Source organism: Phalangium opilio, unplaced genomic scaffold (genome assembly GCF_054372755.1).
Source record: "Phalangium opilio isolate 3A_F unplaced genomic scaffold, DU_Popi_V2 ptg000070l_1, whole genome shotgun sequence".
Lineage (NCBI taxonomy): Eukaryota > Metazoa > Arthropoda > Arachnida > Opiliones > Phalangiidae > Phalangium > Phalangium opilio.
Window position 1 is genome coordinate 7,243,161 of NW_028324182.1, and position 24,026 is coordinate 7,267,186.

The 24,026-nt window shown below is 37.6% G+C and overlaps 1 protein-coding gene across 1 annotated transcript; it reads left to right on the forward strand.

Annotated features, from left to right (window-relative positions):
- On the forward strand, positions 1-23,911 carry LOC149661357 (uncharacterized). The gene is made up of 6 exons (XM_089842836.1): positions 1-267; positions 14,236-14,315; positions 15,421-15,700; positions 19,188-19,475; positions 19,700-20,026; positions 20,114-23,911. The coding sequence occupies exons 1-6, from the start codon at positions 204-206 to the stop codon at positions 20,305-20,307; spliced, it is 1,233 nt and encodes a 410-aa protein (XP_089698962.1). The 5' UTR covers positions 1-203; the 3' UTR covers positions 20,308-23,911.
- Positions 23,912-24,026: the final 115 nt, after the last annotated feature.

Here is a 24,026-nt window from a genome sequence, read left to right on the forward strand (position 1 = left end):
AAGAGGGCGGTGGACAAGCGGTGGAATTTTCTTGAACGGAGTTCCCAGTCAGACGTCCGCGCGCGACTCGCGTGTTCGGAAGTGCGATGTCTTCCGCGTACAATTTGCGTTCACGTGCGTGAGACACGCGTGATAATTACGTTTCGTGGATTGTGACGTTGCCACGAACCCGTATTAGGGTCCTTTGAAAGTTAAACGGATGAATGAACCACGGTCCGATCATCTGGGCAGCGGCTGCTTTCGTGTGCCTCATTGGACAGACCGCAGGTTAGTTTGCTTTAATTAAGCTAATCAATTAGTGTTTTTTTTTTGGCATTATGAAGGAAGACCCGGCGTATTTCTTCAGGGTGTTCCGAGCAATCGAACTGGTAAATTTTTTACCACGTTTACTCGTACCTTCGCGTGTTTGGGTCGAATTTATTATACAGATTTCGAAAGATTAGGAAAACATTATTTTTATCGTTATAGAACGTATGTTTGAGTGACCCACTTTTAAGGTCGCACGAAACGAATAGTTCCAACTATAATAATACTTTTTACTTATCGAGAATTCAGGATTCAGATTCTATCGGTTTTCAACACGGGGGTTCTATATAAATCTACCAATAGAGTAATTCAAGTCCTATAGAGCTATTTCAGAGGGGGTAATGGCTACGTCACCAATGCTATTTGCCCATAGAGAAAATCTGCACAAAATGGCCGCCCTGGTCCGCCAAAGGCAGGCCCAATTTTCGTAGCAGACGAAATTTTTCCCCCACTGAAATAGCTCTATATATCGAAAGCAACGTTATACCCCCTCTACTTTTACTTAAGTACCATCTGCCTTACGTGAGGTGTACAAATGTTACAAAAAAGTTCCTCCTCCCGAAAGAGAGAGATACGCAGAATGACCTTGATATACTAGATTCCTAATCTTTAAACGAAAGTCAAAAACGCAAGACTATTGGTACAGGGTTCGTACGAAACCTGGATAACCTGCAAAACCTGGATAAGTCATTGATATGGAAAATAGGAGAAACATTTTTGATTTTCCTGAAAAGTCAGGGATATGTCAGGGATTTAGTTTGGTATATCAATCCATGCTTCGAGCAATGCTAAATATGAGCCAGGTGTGAAAAGTGGGCTCTGGTAAATACCTTAAAATGATTTTGGTCAGGGATTATCTGGGAAAGTCAGGGATTTTGAATGTAAAAATTTCTTACGAATCCTGTGGTAAACCGTTTGTAATGCGTAACTACACATTTACATTTTAGATATTCAGGTATCCATTTACCATATTCAGTAGGAGACACTTAGAAAACAGCGACGTGACCCCCATTATACCAAAACCTAACCTATTAGCTTAACGCACCATGAATATGGGATTGGTGAGGTTGCCTTCCCAGCATTCCCTCCAGGCTCCAGACGACCTCCAGTTATGCTTTCACGAATGACTGACAAATTAAGATGCTCCTGGAGTGGGGTAATATTTTCCCGAGCTATTGAAGCGTATGAAGAAGATAAAGTTTGCCCCTTTGCTGCTCCTAAATGAGCTCGGTTAACGCCATTTCAACAAATTCCATTCCGCTAACTAATCCAATCTTGCAAATTGAGTTCGCGACGAAAATCACGACTCCTTGACGCGCGCGCTCACCCAATAAGCCTAATTTTATTGCTTATGTCAAGAGAATCCAACTTACCAAAAAAGAAAGGTTATGCATAATTTCGCTAAAGTGTTGCCACGCAGTAACCGAGCGCAGTCTAAAACAGCGGCATATTGGGTGGGAACTGGATTGATTCAAATTGAACCACGCTCGCAATAAGCTTAATTTTATTGCTTATGTCAAGAAAATCCCATTTACGTAAAAAGGTTAGGCATAATTGAACTAAAGTTTTGCCACGCAGTAACTTCGCTCAATCTAAAACAGCGGTGTATATTGGGTGGGAACTGGTTTGAATCAAATTGAACCGCGCTCGCAATAAGTTTAATTTTATTGCTTTTGTCAATCGTACCATATAAGTAAGGTTTATGTTAAAGGCCGACTTCCATCGAAAAGAGTTCTAGCGAACTGAAAACCGAGCATCGAGACTGAGAATGGAGCGACCGTGCCGATTTTCGAATCCCCGCTGGGGTAAAAGATGGAAGGGTTCTCGCGAACTGAAAGCCGTGCAATGTGGTTCTAGCGAACTAAAGATACACAATAGAGAATTTCCTTCACGGGAAAGCAAAAATTCGAGAGGAAATAAATTTAAATGGATTTCTATTGTTCATCTTCAGTTCGCTAGAACCACATTGCACGGCTTTCAGTTAGCGAGAACCCTTGCAACTTTTGACCCAGCGGGGCTTCGAAAATCGGCACGGTCGCTTCATTGTTAGTCTCGATGCTCGATTTTCAGTTCGCTAGAACCCTTGTCACTGGAAGTCGGCCTTTAAATTCGATTCTAGAACAGCAATTCCGAATATACTTTTATCAGTTTGCGTGATGTGAGCATAAACAGGCATCTGTATTTGAAAATTAAATTAGAATGTTTGGTATCCAAGTAGATAGTAGAATATTTTGTTAAGTGAAAATTCAAAATAAAAGTTTAGGAAAAGCCCCTTTTAAAGTAATTGGTCGAATAAATGGCTTTTATATCTTTGCTGGAAAGCTTTAGTATATAGCCTTCTTTTTGGCGCCTTCAAAATTCCTCTTATCTCGCTTTCGCTTCCTATCTTCTCGTTGCTCTTGATTTTCTCTTTCCTTTCGGGCTTTTCTCTCTCCACGGGGGCGAATCCCGCGCTCCGATATTAACTCCGTAAATTAAGCGGATTAGATTGCGAGGGGGGGGGGGCGAAAATTCGCTCATCCGTTCCAATCGTTCCACACCAAATATTAAACTTAACGTCCGAGTAACAGCTTCGCTTGGAATATATTATTTTCAATAATTTTTTAAATATTTTTAATGGATGGGTCTCCGTTACGCAGTTAGCGGAACATCCTCTTGAATGTTTCCGTCTCTAACGCGAGTTAGGCCTAGCTATATTATTTACATAAAGAATAATTGAAACTAGTAGACTATAAGGTGCCCAGTGCATGGAGCCAGTGTAAAACACTTTGGTTAATGGTTAAAACGTGCGAACTTATCCCGTTTGTTTCTAGCGTGCTTTTTCTGTGTAACCATGAAGTGATATCTAGTTTATTAGGGAGAAGGTTTAAGATGCCTAAGTATTCGTGCGCCATAGTCCCAGTCCCCCTTTCAAAATACAAGGGGGAACGTAAAAACAAAGAGGAGGGAAATAGGGAGAGATAATCGCATAGGCAGCCGTGATCCATCCGTATTGAGAAGAGAGGAAAATCTGTGATACGCGGCGGCTCTTAACGCGCAACTTATTCGCGCACAGTTGACGTTATTGGTTCCCCTCTTTCGGGCTACTACGTCACCAAAATTGCTCGGAAAGGTTTGGTTTAAACGTTGTTAAAACGTACGCTTTAAAAATAAAAAGCGGAAGGCTTAAGTGAAATGATCAGCCAAGTGGGCTTTTTTAAGCAAAGAGTTATTTATTTATCAGAGGTAATTTAAAATGGTTTACCACAAAAAAATGCTACTACTTGAATTGTAGTAGCAATATTACGCGGTATTCAAGTAATCCAAAAATGAACGGTATAACTTTTAAACCATTTCGAAAACCTATAACCAAACATCAACAATGTGTAATTAAAAAACATCATTTCGTGGGTTCGTGTGCTCAAGCCATTTTTCTAATGATGATAGTGATCCATTAGCAGGATTTGGTGTTATATGTTTACAAGTAAGATATTTTGAATATTTTCCTGAAACATTACACGGCTCTAATCTTATACTATCTATCTAAATTACCTCTGATAAATAAATAACTCTTTGCTTAAAAAAGCCCACTTGGCTGATCATTTCACTTAAGCCTCGGCTTTTTATTTTTAAAGCGTACGTTTTAACAACGTTTAAACCTTTCCGAGCAATTTTGGTGACGTAGTAGCCCGAAAGAGGAGAACCAATAACGTCAACTTTGCGCGAATAAGTTGCGCGTTAAGAGCCGCCGTGTATTTTCCTCTCTTCTGAATACGGATGGATCACGGCTGCCTATGCTTTTATCTCTCCCTATTTCCCTCCTCTTTGGTAAAAAGAGGCCGGGCTATTTCACCTCTCCTCAGTCGGAAAATACAAGTAATTTTCGTCATTCACGTCGCGCTGACGTGAGTTTTCAAGAACCAATGAGATGCTGGTTGTAATTTAGAGGCGGGGATTGACTCCGGATCTACGTTTGGTTTGGAGATAAAGCTGGAAATGTGACTAATTTATATCTTTTCCCTAATAAACTAGATATCACTTCTTGATGTAACATTGCTTTCAGTTGGTCTATTGTTGTTTTTTTCACTCAGTACACGCATATATAAATAAATGTTAGGAGGTCTATATTTCGTAGAAAGATAAGGGTGCGCCGCGGTCTTTAAGTTGCCTAGAAAACACCTTTACTTCCATTGTAAAAAACTACTATTCTATTTGAGTGAGTTCCCTTCAAAGTCGCCCAAGTACTATAGTATAGCTTAGGGTTATTTAACAACGAAACTTGGTGAGTAAATTTAGCTCTTTAATCTTTTAGAATGCGCGCTAGCTGGCAAAGAAAAGCGGGACTGACTCCTCCCCTAAACGGGCTTACGGTCGGGTTTTTGAAAGGCATCCAGGCGACAAAGTGCGCTGTAGTATATGGTCTTCTTCCTTTAGGAAGTACCGTAGAGCTACTCTTTGTCATTAAAAATCTGTCAACACAATGTCCAAACGGTACTCAAGTACTCTTCTTGCCCGTTGCCACTCGAAGTTCAAGGAACTACTCGTATTCGTTTGAGCAAAGAACCTGATCGTTCTGGTTTATTTTAACTATAGTCAAGTAAACTAACTATAACAAAAATCCCCTTGCTTGCTGCTGAGTGCTGATAGATGTGTTAAATATAAATTTAAATTTAAGTTGGTGTGGTAATAATAATTATCCAAGGTGGTAGTACTTAAAAGCATCAAGGGTGTACAGTAGAGGAGAAGATACTGTTACTTTTACCAATACATACGGGAATATGTCGCCAAATTTTTACTATTCATTTCCGGTTTTGTCCATTCTGTACAAGACATATCATTGGGTGAAAAATGTCGTCTGTTTTACTGTATATCCTCTATAGACAAAGGTAATCACATGTCTACCATGAAACGAGTGCCGGAAGTAGCTCCAAAAAATTTAACGAGAACTGAACACATCAACTGTCTACTCAAGTGTTATTTGTTCTTGTATTTAAAATCATCTTTCCTACAAATCTAGTTTTGTAAATTTGAACAGATCAGCTTGGACTATCACAACAATTATACTCGCAAGTTTTTTCTCCGTTTCTTTTGATATAACAAGTTGGTCAATCTTTGCCTTTCTAAAGATAGCCATATGCTGATATAGAAAGGTGAAGAGTCTCCTATCCATTTATTTTAGCGTTAGTAGGTAGGTGTAGTGTTTTTATCTGCGGGGTTTCTCCGGCGGTGTTGTACTACATATCGCTGACCTAATATTAGCGAACGAATGAAAGATGTTCAACATCTGCTTTGCTTCTCCCATTTTTTTTTCTCTTTCTCGCATCATTTAGAGAACAAACCCTTTTTTTTCTCTTGGCCAGCTTAGAAAGACGTACAATAACGTCTTAAAACTGTGAGAGTTTAAATTATGAGCGAAATAAGCTTTCAAAAAATAGAAATTAAATTTAACAAATCATTGTAACCTAGTTTCATAAAAACTTCGCATTTTTCATCCACGATAAGTTTGTAGGAAAAACTATTTCAGTTGGTTATGTCTATTAGTTTGGTTGGTTATAGAACCTAGTTCTTAATAATGCAATGGTCTATAGTGTTCGAGTATCACGTAGTCAGGATGAAACTTCATTTTTGTGCGTAGCCCCTAAATACGAACTCAATCTTTTTACGAATGTTTATTTATTTATTTTCGAATTTTAAAATATTCACGAGGAACATTCTTGACTTTTTTTTTACATCACTTACTCCTGTGGGATTTTAGGATGATTCTAAAGGCTGCCGTAACAATGCAATATATATAGAGAAAATCTTTTCCCTTTCGTTCAATTTAGCTTTTGTATAGGACCTTTTTCCCTTTTTTCTTTTCATACAAACTTTTCTTCAGACTTTTTATCCTTTTATTCTCTGGTCTGCTTCTTGATCAGATCGCTCGATATTTTACATTCGGGTGCCACTCAGGATTAGCTTTTATTATTCCTAGCCCTCTTTTTTTATAATCCCGTTCTGTCCTATAGAGTTAGGCTTAACGTTTTATCCACGCAAAACCATATAGAATGAATATCCATCATAGAAGTAAGTTAGTCTTGGTATTTATTACGATCTTTTGTCAAGGAGCGGGCGGGTGATTCTATATACTCTTTCTCGATTTTTAAACCACTTAGTATAGTTTCATTTTAATATACTTCTGTGACTAATAGCAAATATCGAGCGAAGATCTACCCATAAAGGTTTAAATTAAATTTTCTTGGAATGAAAAACGTGTAAGGGGGAAATGTTTTTAGAAAAATCCTTAATGGATATTTTTTTACAGTGTGTGGTGTGCGCTATCATAAGTTTATAAAGTAGATTCCGTAAGTAAGGTATTTCCTTCACTTATCGACTAATACTGGCAGTGAATTTAATATAATATATCTTATAAACTTATCGTGCTATATTTTAACGACATTTTAGTTTTATCAAAATGAAATGTAGAAGGCCTGAGAAATGTTAGTATACGATATATGCCGATATTGATCAGGAAGGGTGGGGTGTATGTTACACTTGTACTGAAAGTATACAGATTTCAACTTTTAATCGAATTTCCATTATCCTGTTCAAGAACAGTTTGAATATATTTCTTTTATTTCTATGCCATTCTGTATTGCGCATTAAACCGCCTCAGCTTTATCTTCCAAACTGCTCCGTACTTGAACGTAATTTCTGCATATACTTCTGTATTTACCAATCGATATTATACTATTTCTAATCATTTATTTTCTTTGACGTTTATAATATTACTGCGGATATTGACAGAAATATTCAATTTTGAAACACGCCCGACCTAAATTCGACACGAGGTTAGTTGATTGGTTAACACTAGAACTTTCCGAGAGTCAATCAACCAGGAGTTATGGGAACTATAACAGGCCTACTCGACCGTCCGTTATTGGTTTCATATTCAATTACGCCACATAAACACTTTAATAAGATATTTATCGCTCTAAGACACTAGAAAAGAATTAGGCCTAAAACACAGGTCTACAAGTTATAACTTATTGAAATTAAAATGCGGAGCCGCGACACGTTTTCGGTGTCGCTAATGCTATTGTCCAATTCGAACACCGCAACATGTTACGGCGATAATGGGTATAAATGAGAATTGAATTTGCTATAATCTGACGATTTAATATCGCATTAAGTAACATTTTTTTCCATATAAAAAAGGCCGATACAAAATGTAGCGGGAAACACCTGTTTCTCTAGCTTATACTTCACCATCGCATCAAATCCTCGCGGACATTTCATTCGAATTCCTCGACTTATCGATTCCAGGCACAAGACAGCAAGCAACAGCTAGCCTAACTCAATTCCTTCTATTCACTCAAGCTTTAGTGGGGTTTTATTTCTTTAGGAGAAATTTATACCATTCTGGCCTGGGTATCTGAGAGGCCTATAAGATCATCGAAGCTTTTTGGAAGCTTAGCAGCTTTTAGGGTTTCAAAGACGAAAACTGTTACAGTATATTCAAGAGATATTCTATATAGTTCGTTCCATTTATGATTGTTAACGCGTAGAATTCTTACGAACGTTCCCTCTACTATACTTCAACTGGGAACTTTACTTTTGAAACAAAGATAATTTTGTAAAAAGCAAGCCCTTCAATGCCCGTATTCAGTTTTTATTAAGACTGCAGGTAAAATTTTACGAGGATGAAAGCTTTACCTTCTTTGTTTTTGTCCTCTTCCCCATGGGGTTAATAAAAGTTTATTTGGATACAGACTCCAGAAATATTTTTTTACACCTTCTACGTGGCTAAGAATAAAATGAACTTGAATTGTTAGCATATACTCTCATCTTACTACACATCACTTCATTATTCATTATTGTATAGAGGTCTAATTCGAGATTTTATCTCTTCCGCTTCCGCTTCCGATACAGCAAGGAACATTTTGGTTTCCGGTCCTACCGTATTAATCTTAACCTTTGTTTTCACGTCTGCGAGTATGATTCGATCTTTGCGTTGTCCTCGCGTCAAACCTCGGAAGGTCTTGAGAAAAAAATAAGGCAGTTCCTTTGCTTTTAACCGGAGGCAATGGAGCTGGAAAGGCAATGAAAGCTTTGAGAGGTGTTAGGAAACGGTGGAGTAATCGTAGTTATACGCGGCCTAGAAATTCTCACATACTCTTCACAGTTTTTTTGTAACAATGTTCGACCATTACTTTATTTCCTATGAAAAATGTAACATTATGTATTAATGCGCTACAACGTTTTTCTTTTTTGTTAACCGCGGTTGAACAGAAGTATATAGTGGAGATAAACTTGTCATAAGGGAGTTATTCGAGGGATAATTCACACTTTGGGAGAGGGTATACCGGATACCTTTGGTATTATAAGAGTATTTTAGGATGTGTACAAAGGAGTACGGCTGAGTAGCCCCTCGGGGTTGGGTGATTTTTTCCTCTATTTGTACTTGGCGCTCAGTGTCATCATCTTGACAGCTTGACAATAGGACAGGATTTTCCACCACTTTTTGGGTTGTTTTTTTGGGCACAATTCATCCGGTTCAGTTATCTATACGTCCTCGTTGATGTCATTTTTTCTTCTTCTCTTTCATTTATTCTACCTTTTTTACATACGATTTGACTAATCTCAGCTGATTTACTAAAATATATATAATTTTAATCAAATGTAGTTTTGATTTGGTCAACCCTTTTCTAATAAATTCACACAGCATGGGAGCTTTTCGCCATTGACCTGGACTCCTCCCCACCGAAATCCCCAAAACTACATGGTATAAAGCGCGGCTAATTAAAGGTCTCCCGCTTTCCCTATAGAGAGACTAAAATAATTAGCTCACGCGACCTCATCCAAGATGGAAAATACCCAAAGGAAAAGGACGCTCGCTGTTCTAGTGGAATAGGCAGATAAAAGTATTCTCTTGAATAGCTACCGCGTCTTATCAAGGCACAGGTGTACGAGGGAAGCTTTGATTAGGTGAAAAGCAAATAGGGAAGTGTTTTCTCAGAATACTGTGAACTTGAATGTGAATTTGAGGAATAAAAATGTCAACCCTCCCATGGACCAGTTGGAGTTTTGTCGCTAACGAAAGAATCGTCATGGGTTCGACCTCCACCATCGGCAAATTGACCACGGTGTTTACAATACCAGTGAAAGTAAACGTCACAAACAGTATAACGTGCGGATCAATCGATTCGTTGACGTTTGACTTTTTATCCTTATCGTAAAAACCGTTATAGAGTGGCGTGATCAATATTGCGAAACTGTTCATTTTGAAATGGAATACAATTTTTGTTCGGGCTAGAGACGTCAAGTTTCATTTTAGTAGAATTCTTTCTCGGACTATATAGAGAGCTCGTGTTTCCTCGGCATTGAAGCGTAGCTTGGCGCCGCCTTTAAACGTCCGGGTGTCGAGACCCCTTGATTAAATGACCCCGGCGTTTGACCTTTCGCGTTGCTCGATTTATACCCCTCCCTCTAGCTCATTCGCCCCTTTACTTCCCCGGTCTCCTTTCTTTCCAGAATACGTGGCGAGACGAAATTTGTGTCAGAATCATTCCTCTCTCTTGTGTTATAGTACACCTTTGTGACTAGCTATTTTGGAAGTCTAATTTTACCGGCTTTCATATTATTCTGGACAATCTTTCAAAGTTTTAATGCAGTAGGCAAAGTTTAATTTATGTTAAAATTAAGCGGCTTCCAACGTACGATAAGGCATGCACCTTGGCCCAAAATACCATATAAGGGAGTTAAAACTCTAACTTTGAATTAGTTTGGAGGAAGAAATGATTAGAGAATCAATTTTCTAAGACGCTCACCGATTTTAACTATAAACTCTAAGATTTCCGGCATGCAGTTGTGAAGGAATTACGGTTATTCCCTTTCGAACGCAAGGTGTTATAAGCGTTTTCAATAAGCCACATAGCTCCGGGAAATTGCTATCATGTCAATCCAATAGAACATATAACCATGAAGGCTTTAGCATGTTTAGCTATACCTCGCCTCAATTCATCCAAGAACCCAAATAAAACCTGAGAACGTTTAGTGATAGAATCTGAGTTTTCCCTTATAGATGGTAGAAGTCTCTGGCCTGGAAAAAATGCGTTTATGAAAAACACCGAACCGAGAGAGCGCTATGCCTAGATAGTGGGCGAATAAATTAATTTTTTACTCTATGAAAGAGGGTAACTATCAAGGGAAGCTTAGCGACTCTACGCGACTTCTATACATTATTCAAGTTAACGGTTTCGAATATATTCCCCATCTAAAACTTCCCTATATAACTTTCCAGGAAATCAAGAGTAACCGACGCGTTCAAACTCCAATCTCAAAATGTAGCTAGCGAGAAAGGTGAATTCCCTGGAGTAGTATGTCCCTGACACTTTATCTTCCGCGCCCATAACGACTGCACACATACAGTTTCGAGGAAATGATATAGACCTACCTACTTTCTACACGCGGTGATCAATTTTAATTTTAAATTTTAACCTAGGACAGGAAGCGGGTCAATCTCTCTCTTTTTGACATTGTTATAAACTTATAATATTATAAAATACATTTATGAAAATACGTTTACATCGGTCAGTCTAATTGACACAAAAACTACTCCAGTTAGTTACTAAATACAAACATCCTCCTTGGTAATATCAGAAGTGAGATGAGACTAGAAGTGAAGGGCTGTAGCATTGGTAATAGATCCTGGCATTAGTGAACAAATTTGATGTTTTTACGCCGCTTCAATCGCGCCTACGCTAGAGAGAAAAAAATTGGTAGAGTTCCAAAAAAATTTCTTACCCCCTTCCCCTCAACCGCGGCGAAACACGGACGCGGGTGCTTGAATCTAGTTCGGCCGTCTACCACCGCGAGCGTCTCACGTTTTGGAGGGGAAATTCTGAAACCGCCACTAGAGGGCCAACCGTTGGTGTGTTATCAAGAATATTAACTTTCGCCGAGTGAAGAATTTGGTTAGCTCAGTAGTTCTAGTCTCATCTCACTTCTGGTAATATAAATTTCTCTCCTAATCTAGAGTATTTTTGTTTGTACGTTGTTAAATGTACAAATTACATTTACGCCTAATGTTATTACAACATGTAAAATGTACGCTTCATAAAATCCATTAAAAGTTGAAAAAGAAAAGCATGGTGTTTTCTGTTTTTCTTTTTTTTAAATGGGTGCAGAAATAATAATAAAAAAATATTGTATTGTTACGCGCCCTTGCTTGGGAAACCTATATTTTTTCCGTTTTTAAGACTTGGCTGTAGCCTGTTTTAGCGTCACGTGCTATGCAGCTAAAAGTTACAACGCGTTTTTGAGGAATGATAGGAATTTCCATCTAGGGCCCTGCCTACGTGACTCTAGGACCCCTCTGGGATACTGCGTAACCGAATTATAAAGTGGGAAGAAGAAAGGAGAATAGACACTTTAAGTTAACGGCGTGTATCTGTTAGAAAGGATAAGTTAACCATAACTATTGCTGTTCAAACGTAGCTCATTTTTTATAAGGGTTAAACATTAGTCCATCATATGACAGACTGTTTGTTTTTGTACATGTATATTTAACCAACACTATTCCCACACTATTCCTAATTATCCTTTATTTCCGCTTCGTGCTGAACCCTCCTTGTTCTTGATTGCAATCTATGAACTTAAACTTCCTAACATAAACTTGACATCAATTTTATTTTTTGTAATGAGGTTGGAAATTTTCTCGTTCATTTGTTTTGTAACCCTAGCTCTCTCGTTGATTTGGAAAAACTCCCTTTTTTCATATTACCAGTCCACATTTCGCTCATGTTAGTCCATAAAGACTGATGAAATTGTCTCTATTTGCGGGACCATTTCATTTTGCAATGAAGTTAATGACAAATTTTACCTTTACTATTTCTCTTGAGACTAAATTATTTCGCCCAAAATCCATTTTTCAAACCACATTACCATTAATTATTTTTTGAAACGTCAGGCCTTGAAAATTGCACTAATGCATGGCAGTGAAATACTTTTACAGGCGTTATCGGGAAATACATTGGGTTGTGAACGCCTACATGTCGGCTTTTCCAATTAAAATATTTAAACAACAGAATATTTGGGTTGATGGTATAATAATATTTAGAATTTTTAAAAATAACATAAAGTGGGCCACTTTCGTGAATATAAATAATACTCCGTAGTACCCTGTATGATTGAGTTTTGGGACGCAGAGTCAATCTTTCTAGTTTCTTTGGTAAATGTATCCGCGATCTACTTTAGTATTATCGTTTTCCTCAGGCATGAGTTTCCCCCCCTCCAGAATACCACGGGGTGGGATAGTAAATAATATTTTCGTTGGTTACGAGGCAACCACACGTCACCCGCGCGCGCTCTTTACTTTCTTTTATTTTTATTTGCCTTTGCCAACATGAAAGTTTTTTGATATTTATTTAAAAAGGATTTCGATGTCCTTTAGGCCTAGTATATAACCAAAAAAGTTTGAAAGGTATATATATATAGCATGCCGCACGAGAAAAGAAAAGAAGTACATTTTTATACACTTTCTCTATATAAGACTATTAAGTCTGTAATATGTTTCGTAAAATCTGATTTTGTCATTTCTTTCTTCTACGCATTTTGCTATCTTAGAAATATACGAAACGTTACGTTGGTTGATTCGGTTGGTAAAGCAATATATTTGGTAGAATGAACCCGGGTTCCTTTTTTTCGTTACAGCCAATCACGCGTTACTTTTCATATAGTAAGGGAATGCTCGGTTTATTTTTTCTGCCTTTCATATTCCTTAACGCAAAATATGGTTTTCGCAGCCTCTTATTTTGCAAACGGCCAGTATTTTCTCTGATAATCTTTACAAAATATTTTATTATGCGCAGTGTACGCCATAATTTCCTATATTTATTTATTGAGAGTTACTAAAGCGTGTATCGCCTACACCACTCTCTCTTTTCAAAGATATAAAGGTTCTTGGACAAAAGTTAGATTAGACTTTTTGTCAAGTCATGTAAATATTTTATAATGCTAGCTACGAAAGGTCAGCTAAAGATGCGAGAGTTAGGGTCAAAGCGGAACGTAAACTTTAAATAAGTTACATTAGAATGCTTAAATGACACCTAAAGGTCTGAGCTCAAAAGGTCAAGCTAAATTTCAGAGCGGAGGAGCAACCAAAAAGGGTGAGCCTGGAAAAAATCATGTTAAGAGGATACAGTGTCATCCTTCTTCTATTATCACCTTCTGCCATTATTTATTAAACTTAACATTAGCTTGAAATGAAGATTAGAATCGACTTGGAAAATAAATTTGAGTTTATTTTAGTTTGTTACTTGTTTTGACCTTTGAATTTTATTGCCATTTTCTTTTTGGATAGCTTGGCCTTGTAATAAGCCTAAAATTTACGAGTTAACCCTCGGCTTGGCGTTCCAAAATTAACGTCGTAAAGAAGAAGCTCTCGCCTTCCGAAACCCTATAAATTACAATCTTTCAGCGAAACGCTCGAGCCCGGTCTGACGTTAACAACCGACACTTTCCTAAAATAATTGGATTTAAACTTTGCCCGCCAATTCCAACCCTTTCCTTTTGTCGTTGAATTCCTCATGGTCAGTTATAAAACCTTAAACGAAATTGCCCTAATTTAATTTGGAATCAACCGATATACGCTAGGATAATTTCGTAAATTTTAAAATTTTAATCTTGTCAAAAGCCGACAAGCCAGTGGTCGAAAAATTTATAGGTTTTAGAAAAATTTAGTTTTCTTTCGAAATCTTCAGTTTAAAACGAAACACTTCAGGGTCTTCCCTTACCTTATGCTAATGAGTTTAACCTCCATAATCGGGTCAAATCTTAGGGGTGGCGTAATTTAAAGTTTCTTCTTCAATTGTCGTAACCGTATTTAGGTTAAGGTGTAAAATTTTTTTTATTATTTTTATTTTTCTAAAATATTTATTTCAATTAACTTTTTAATGTTTTTATTTTTAGTTGTACTTCAAGCGTCGTGCGAGGCGTCTATAGGCGATCATTTAAGAGTGGAGTGCACCAATCGAGGACCGTTTATATCCGTAAGTCTTTAATCTTCCTTCAACAAAAACACAAAGAAAAAAAATAATTCAAATTTTCGTGGATTAAATCTGTAATCTCGGTTCAGAATTTTTAATTTCTACCGTCTTAAATCTTAATCTGTATGATGAATGGCATTTTCAGCTTTTTTGACAAGGGCTATTAACCCTTTACACAAGCTCATTAGCCTCATTAATCACTGATATACTATCTTAGAATCGTGTAAGTCACCAAAAATATGTTTAGTATTATGCTGTATAACCATAACCCTTTAATGCTCTCCATACGTATGGATTTCTTGACCTCCAAATCGGAAAGGATTGTTAACTGTTACATTTCTTCTGGACAGGATGATAGCGAGCAAGGTGCTAAGTGACTATAACTGTTAGGCCTTCTTCTAACTTTAACGGTCTCAATTACCTAACAAAGCTGTATGTTAGGTCTTCTTATGTAGAGTAAAGGCGAGCTTGAAGCATGGCAAGATTCTTATGAGAGAGTGGACTAGTTTCCGTACTTGCTGTAATAGTCGAGGTGCTTAGATTAATTACCATTAGCAAAAGCGTGAAAACGGTGAAACTACGGATGGGGAGGAAGTAGGAAAGGGTTCGGTGGTAAGGTAAAGGTTGACTTCTCCGCTAAGCTTATATTTTTATCGCTTCCTTTTGACAAACTATTCCCTGACTTGATCGTGATGGTCAATACAGGAAGTTTTGAAGTTTCTGGCGGAAGGGGAGAACTGACAGTGTGCGGTGAGGTTCAAGTACTGTTCTCAACGTGATAGAGTGTGGCTCAGCCAAGGGGCTAATCAATCTCATATTATTTGTACAATGACTACGGGTCACGTGTAATCAGCCATTTTTTGCCATGATATCATCAACAAGGAGTGAATGTATTAGCATAAATTATTGGGCTCAATTAGCAGTGTGACTCAAGTTACAGCTGTTCACTCCTTGGCTGATTGACTTGTATTTATACTCTCTATTTTTATAAAAATGACTTCATTCGCGGGCATCATCTTTAATGTAACGCGTTTTCCCAGCTGGTTTTCTTTGACTTGATGGCTACAGCTGATGACTCTGTCTTCTCAACGTCTTTTATTTTATTTAGTTGACCTGGATTGGCAGACCGTTTCGTTCTTCTCGAGGTAACGAGGGGGCGACGCCCACCCGATTAACGCCAGCATCATCGAAACGAGGCGCCCCGTCGCGGCGGACATCGGTGGCGAAAAATCAAACGAGACCGTCCTGTTGTTCCCTTCGTCAACGAAAGAACGACCACTTCCCTCGAAGTAGCCCAAACCGGAAGTCATCATTGTCATCTACCCACTCTTGCCTTTCATCTTTTCCCAACGAAGCCAGTCCTAGTCACGCTGATGCCGACACACCGAGTAAGGTTTTAGGTCGCCACGCGAGCTTTGTCCGTGTCGGAGGGGGATTTTCGCGGTCTAGACGACCGTTCTTTTTAATTCTTTATCAACTTCCTACAGTATTTTTCAAGCGAACTTGGCAAATTAGCGAGAATTGGGCGCATTAATACGTAACGTTAAAGCTTATTTGAAAAGAAGTAGTGCTTCTCCGGCGCTGTTGAAAAGGAATGTAATCCCTTAAACACCCCGAGCTATATCTCTATATAAGATTTTTGAAACCAATATCAATCACTTTTATTTTTGAACCCGTAAGGGGTCGCTTCGATCTTCCATTCAAGACCATAAACTTAAAATTTATTATATATTCCGTAAGTTTGGCACTGGTAAATGGAAGCCGGTCCTAGCCAAAGTAAACCCAACGTGGGTGGAACGTCATCATAGGTTCTCGCGAGGGGGTAGACACTTGAGAACTCAGGTGTACAATATGTCTTGAACTCAATGCACTGTCAAAGCTGAACTCTTGAGTTCCGAAGGCTTTGAACTCAATGCACTGTCAAAGCTGAACTCTTTTGAACTCAGGTGTACAAAGAGATCCAAAGTGTCTACCCCCTCGGGTTCTCGTGAAGCCATGGTGAGGCATTAATTATATATTCCAAGAGTTTGACACTGGTAAATGGAAGCCGGTTGTAGTCAAAGTGAACCCAACGTGGGTGCTACGTCATCATAGGTTCTCGTAAAGCCACGTTGAGGCATAGAACTAGGTAGAGTTGACAGTTTCTTCCTAATTTGAATAGGAAGGTTAAAGGAGATGTTTGACTATATTTTTCAAAAACTCTAATACTTCTTGGTAATTCCGTAAGATAGAGAACGTCTTATGCGTTTCAGAAATGACTCAGATCACTATTAGTGAATCACTAAACCATTAGTTTTCTAATAGAAAATGTATAAAGTTACATTAAGAAAATAGTTCCGTGTCATAATACGTCTACTGGACTATTAAAACTCCTTGTCTTCATTTTCAATCAGGTTTTTTTTTCTGTGTTTTATTAAGTTGAGAGGGATTATTGATTTAACAATTGATGGAAGACAGGTTATAAAGGTTTATAAGAAGAAAAAAAACCTCCCGCCATTCCAGGTTGATTGGCGCGCACGTTAGCAATCGATTAAGCATTTTTTAGGCTCCTACCATAGAACCTTACCCTTGTATAATCGAAGAACAAGCCCCCTGAAATATCGAGAAAAAGGGAGACCTAAATGGTGCCGGTTAATTTACTCCATTTCGTATACCCCGGCCCCTACAATCCAAAACTCTACAACTATATTCTTTCCACCACCGTGCACCTCCTACACTCTCCAATATCGTTTATTTTTGCACGCGTTCAGTCTCTATGACGCTATAGTGTGAAAGTTGGTGAGAAAAGAGAATGCAAAAATACCTAAACAATTAAGTTTCATGCTTTTCTTGTTGGAAGGCAAGTGGCTCGATGCTTTTATAAGCTTTCATAAAGGTAATGGTGTATTTTTATTTACCAAAAAGTATATAGAGCCAAAGAATTTCGTCTGCCACGATGGCGGGATTGTATAATGATATTATGGATTATTTTTTGCTTGTTCATTTTTATTTGGCAGTAGCTGGTATTAAGAATTTATTTAATACAAATATCATAATGTTGCAACTGGAATAATTTTCCCATTATTCATTAGAATTACAGCTGAAAGTCCTAACTTTATTAATACGAGCAGAAGTGAAATGAGACTAGAAGTACTGAGCTAACCAAATTCTTCACTCGGCGAAAGTGAATATTCTTGATAACACACCAACGGTTGGCCCTCTAGTGGCGGTTTCAGAATTTCCCCTCCAAAACGTGAGACGCTCGCGGTGGTAGACGGCCGAACTAGATTCAAGCACCCGTGTCCGTGTTTCACGGCTTTAGGTTGAGGGGAAGGGGGTAAAAAAATTTTTTGGAACTCGACAATTTTTTTCTCTCTAGCGTAGGCGCGATTGAAGCGGCGTAAAATCCTCAAATTTGTTCACTAATGCCAGGATCTATTACCAATGCTAGAGCCCTTCACTTCTAGTCTCATCTCACTTCTGATACGAGGGATAGATCACGTCTTGTTAGGGTGAATGTTATAAAATAAGTAAAAGGATTATATCAAAATAATCATCATCTAGGCCTACACATTCAATCATGATTTCCCCGTCGCAAACTTGCCAAACTTCACTTTCTAAAGAAAGAAAGAAAGAAAGAAAGAAAGAGAACGAGAAAGATCAAGCTGTCATTGACGTTAGTAATAGAGTTTTCTTGAGCCCGGAGAAAGTTGGATTTTTCTTCTCTTACTCATTGGAACTCCCCCTCCCTCCAAAAACCACATGGGGAAGAACGTTTGTATACTTTCCCCGAGACGATTTCGAATTCGATTGATAAATCTATTTTCCAATATCACCAGTTCTTCCCCATTTCCCACCCTTCTTCGTTAAGTCAACGTCAGTTGGTCCTGAAAGTATCCTTATATCAACCCCGAAATACCAGACGTTCCAACTTTTTTTGCGAGTTAACAATTGCGCCGAAAGAAAGGCAAAAATTTCAAGTGTTCTGAAAAAAGATAATATGGTTTGGGAACAAAGTATCCTGTACCTACATGCTTAAGTATTTTTTTTTTAAGTTTTTGCTCGAAAGTTAACCAATAAAGTCAGTGGTATAACTACGTCAAATTTTCCCCACCTCCATGAGACATGTTTACGTTTCCAACGTAGTTGAGGCGCTACTGAATGTTACCAATTTTTCGCGAAAAATCAAGCGATCTTCGCTCGTAAAACCATTCGAGGTTTTTACTGGTGCTTCAGTTTTCCGTTATCGAATGTTTTGAGTCACTGAGTCGAAGTCATAGTTACAGAAGTGAAAAGTGCTTATCCTTCAACACTGACTATGAATCTATGCCCTTGTTACATGAATATTATGTCCATAACTGTGAGTTGTGGACTTGTGGAAAGTAATATACTAACTTCGTTTCGTTAGTACAAGATATTCTCGAAAACAACTCAATTTTTCCTATAATCAGATGACTCGCAGGCATGAAATTATTCTTTGGAGAATTAAATGTCTTCTTGTTACTCTTAAAGCCGCGAAGATGGCTTCTTTCGCGCGTCTGAAGTCAAAGATCAGTGTTGTTGTTGGCGAAACGTGTTCCGAATAGATAAGGCTTGAAAGAAAGACCAAAAGAGAAAAAGTTTGGCTTAGCGCGAGGTTGTTCGCCAAGCTTAAGAGCAGTGCGTTTTAAGGCTATTGTTTTGCCCAACCAAGGAGTCTTTTGTAAACAATAAATAAAGAACCAAGAACTTGAAATAGTTGGAAGTTAAGCATACTCAGTTTTGTATTGTATATTTCTGTGGTTTAGAATTTATTAAGTTCAGGATCTTACTCGCCTTTGGGTTATTTTATTTCGTGAGATATGTCTTATACTATTACCATGGTTATTTACTAACTCTTGAATTTCTTATTTGCAGCTCCCTGGTTTGTCTTTCTTCCTGATAAGAGTCTCGACGATTTTTCGGTAGTTACTTGCCTAGGTTCCGATATAACGATGCTTTGCGAAGCGAGGCCCAATCACGATTCCGTTCGAATTTCTTGGAAGCGACGTTCCAGGAATGATACGGATGACGTCCATTTGTCTAGCGGACAGATTCTAGAGTTAGACAATGTGAAAAGAAAGGACGGAGGCTCCTACGTCTGTCAAGTCGTCAGTGGAGAAGTTGGCGTCCCTGTAGAAAGAGAATTGAACCTTGTGGTTGAATGTAAGATATCCTTTTTCGTCATGAATATGGGTTGCAACGCGAACTCGCGATTCTCGAAGTCGATAAAAATGTGATTAAACGTAGTAATAATGAAATATGTGAAATATTTCATGGAATTATGATTTAGGAGTAACTAATTACTGATCGCCCTAAAATATACGCTCTTGAAACTTTTCTTCGAAAGTTAGGGTCATTTAACTTTAATTTTGATGTTTTTCGGACAGATCCCCCGGTTATATTTGTGGGCAACGCCCAAGTTCGGGGGTCCTGGACGAACGATAGCCATCTGCGTTGCGTGGTGGAAGCCTTTCCAGAAGCGAGCGTCACTTGGTACAAAGACGACGCCCTTTTGGGTGACCCGGACGACGAACGCTACAAAACAGGACTTGAAGGCAACGGAAATTGCACCCTAATCGCCACCCTGCTCATACAAGTCCTCAACGACTCAAACAGTAGTGCCAATGACTCCGTCTCCTCCCAAAGTTTCGGTAATTACACTTGCGTCGCCGAAAATAAGCATGGAAAAACCAGCGCCGTCCTAACGCTCGTAGGTCAGTCAGTGATTGAGGGTGCTGTACAAGCACGAATATATTCATCTGTTCCCTTTGAATATTAACCCATCATTGTTCTTTGCGTAGAACCAAGCATCTGGGACGCTCGAGCCGCGGAGGAGGAACCACGTCCATTCAACGTGACCGGTTTCATTATAGGGATGTGTCCTCCACTCTTCATATCGTTCTACATCATTTTGAAACTCGGTTACCGTTCCCGTTACGCCCAAGAACACCCGGACGATGGAGGTCGTGAAGAGCCATTTTTCGTCAGTTACTGAGTCCGGAAAAGTGGAAAACAATACCTTCCCCTACTTCACTTTATCGTCTTTAAGCCTACAAATTAGGTCTAACTTGTAGGGTGGATCGCGACAATGCGCCTGATCGTACCGTCTACGAGATCAGAACATATCAAGGACACATAAATTCACAGTACATGAATCAAGAGTCGAGGCAAAATTGAAGTAAAGTATTTTTCCAATTTCTGAAAACTTTTTGTTCAAGAGGTTTGAAAGTTTGGAAGTTAGAACCAATTTTCACTGAAAAAAATGCCCACTTATATTACTGTAGATCAAATTGAATATCTGGTCCAAATTTTGGATCATTTTGCACTATGTTGCTAGATAAGGCTTTGTTACCGACCTGGAATTTAAACTCAAGCCCCGTTTGTGAACAGAGCGAAATAAAGTGTTGGTGAGGTCTATCGCACACGAAACGATTACAATTGATTTAAATCACGAGAAATATTCGTGTACGATGGGCTTTAGCCCCTCCCCCATTTATATCTTTCACGAGTGACTATATAGAATTAAAGGGACTGGTAGCTTTTAGACTAAAATATTGAAATATATTTATGCACTAAACTTTTACTATATACTTCTTATAGTCTATCAATATAGTGCACTTGGTATTTTTCCAAACCAAAGGTTGACAGTTTTAAAACCAAACGAAAACTTTATTATTCTAAAAAAAACGGCGTGAAAAAAACACAATTAAACGTGGATGTTTGAAATCAGTGAGGTTTGAAATCAATATATTCTATAATAATAATACTTAAAACATTTTTAAGCAAACGTTTGCCTTTGTAAGGTTGAAAATAATCTAAAATTATCTATCCATTTTAGAGTAAAACTTTAAAGAAAACATTTAATAAAATACTTCTCGAAAGAAAGAAAGATTGTAAACCCCTTTTAACGGGTTCTGATAAACATCAAATTAGTTAGAGGATATCTTAAATTTAAGTGGAACTAATTAACTTCAACAAGTGCCCGTTTTCTTTGTCATATCCGGATATCTATGAATTTAACCGCAAAAGTATAGGAAGAAACATCAATTTCCTAGATTTTTCTAAACAAAAACAAACGCATACACACACATTGAAAGATATTTGACACCTAAGCCTAATGACCTTACCTAGAGCCTAAATTAAGAGTATAGTCGAACAAACATTTTCACACCTTCATAGCGAGGCTTTTAGAAATAGGGACAAGAATATATCTGCTTCCAGAAGCGTATTAAATTCGAAATAATGTAGCTAGACGATAACTGTAAGATCGATAGCTATATTCCAGGGAATGTATTACACCCAGATAGTAGTCCTCGCACGCCTTCTCGGCTACAACTTCAGATTTAATATACTTCTGGTCTAGTTTTTGCGAACGAAATAATGGAGGCCTTTTTCTCTATATAAAATGTCACCAAATTCTTTCCCGACGAACGATGACTTGAAATGGAAAAAGAAAAAGCGCGTAGAGAAATCTAGTGATTTATGATGAGTACAAGAAATCAGACATTCTGAGGGCAAAAATAGGATATCTTGAGTTTGCCTCCTAGACTTATAGCTTTCCATTGTGATCGCGAAGATTTCTACTTAATGGTCAGTCGGTGGTCCACGTCTCAAGAGATCATTTTCTCTGATGGTGGTTCTTCTAAAATGGAGTGTAAGCTACCCTTGACAGTTTTTTTTATACAGCGAAACTGTCTTCATTTTTCAATATATGGTGCGCCTTACATCACGCAAAAACTCTTGGCAGTCGTACAGTTTATGAGTTATGTTTCGTAAGTCTGAAAGAAATATCGAGGAATGGATGTTTTAGAATGAATTACTTTAGCTTGAATTGAAGTAAACAAGGTTCGGAGAAAGCGTACCAATTAATTTCAAAAATAAGAATTTTCAGACTTTCGAAATGTTTTCGCTACTAAAACCAAATTTGAACAATGAACGAAACATTTTCAGCCTCGATCGTGATTGGTTTAAGTTGGTAAACACGACGATGTTACTTTTGAATTAACCAATGACAATGAGACTATAACCTAATTTTCGAATCATAATACACGAGCTCCAAATTAAGTTTCAAACTTGAATATAATTTATAAATTTATAAGAAATTTAAAATTTGTGCCAATATTAAGGTTCTAATACTAGACTAACAGAGACAAATAATTAATTATAAGAAAAAAATTATATAAAGTTAACTTTTACTAAGAAAAAAATTACAACAAAAAATACAAACAGCTTTGATCTAAAGTTTTTACAAAAAATAAAAGAAAAACATTTGATGCAATCACTAATTATAGCTATGCACACATATCATGTATTAAACTATATAATAATAACTTATATTATCAATAATATCATAGTGTTTTAATTCCAATAATTGCCTCTATTAAATCATTAAAAAACGGATAAAATTTAAAATGGAATTGAAAGAGTTTGTTATTTTGATTAAAATTGCTCGATATGAAAATTCGTGATGAGATGAAAAAGGATCGGCCTTACGAGATGAGTTTGATATTCTATAACCTAGCTAAGTATAATATACGCAATAATAGTAATTTGTACCCGTTTATAGTAGACTCATTTGCCCAAAACTTTCCGCGAAATGTAGGCATAAAAGAAACGAAAAATAATTTTTCATAAAGTAAGCGAAAACGTTAACGCTCGAGCTCCCAAGCTATCCCATTATGAGATTGCAACAATGAAAAAGGACTTCATAGGAACGAGGGATACGCGTAATGGCGACATTACCCGCTATCTTTTTCTCATTGACTTTCTATCTATGGGATCTTCCAAATGGGATGGAATACCGCTTTCTTTAGTCCCTTGATAGCCGTAGAAAATTAACAGAAAATGCAGCAGCTTTTCTCACCTAACTTATATTTTAAACCAATGTAACATTACAGTACGTACAAAGCTACGTTACGGTATATAGAATTAAGCTGCCCTGACAACCGACAACCTTGGTGATACCAGGGCAGGTAATAATAATTAAAAGGAGGTTGTTATAGTCTGAGATCCGTTATGGTCCATTCTCTGATCTACAATCATTAAAAGGAAAGGCAGGGAACAAGAAAAACATGTAATTACGTCACTACTCCCAACTCTTCTTTCCCGCCTTTCACTGTATTGTACTTAAGCTAGTGAACGAACTGCAGAAATATTTACCTTCTGGACCAAGACCCGAGAAATATGTAAATAAACGTTGAAAATAAACATTTCCTTATATAGTTTATAAATGAGCATTAAATAAAGGTATATTACGTAATCAGAGATGGACCAATAAAAATCGAGAACGCTTATTCCTTTTCAAAGGGATATATTTAAAATTTTTAAAGGTGCTTTAGGAGGCTAAAACATTTAAGGAAAATGTAAATAATTTAATACACGAAACTTAAAGGATTAAATTTGTTTTTCCTTGATAATTGTTATTAAATGAGGTTGTGTAATATTAATAAAACTGAAATGCAGATAATTACCATAAATCAATCTTCAAAATAGATCTTTATACGTTTTTCTTATTTTTACTCCTGTTAGGTAGCTATACTTCGAGCTTTGGTGTGCAACGGGTGAAACATTTCTACAGGGGCTATGGGAAAACACATGGTACGCTGATCTCCTAGATGTTGGCTTTTTTGTATGCTCAATAACGGCGAGTTTATTGCAGGCTTATAAGTATTTTTAGTATGTCTGTACGTATTCTTTGATAATTTTCATTGTTTA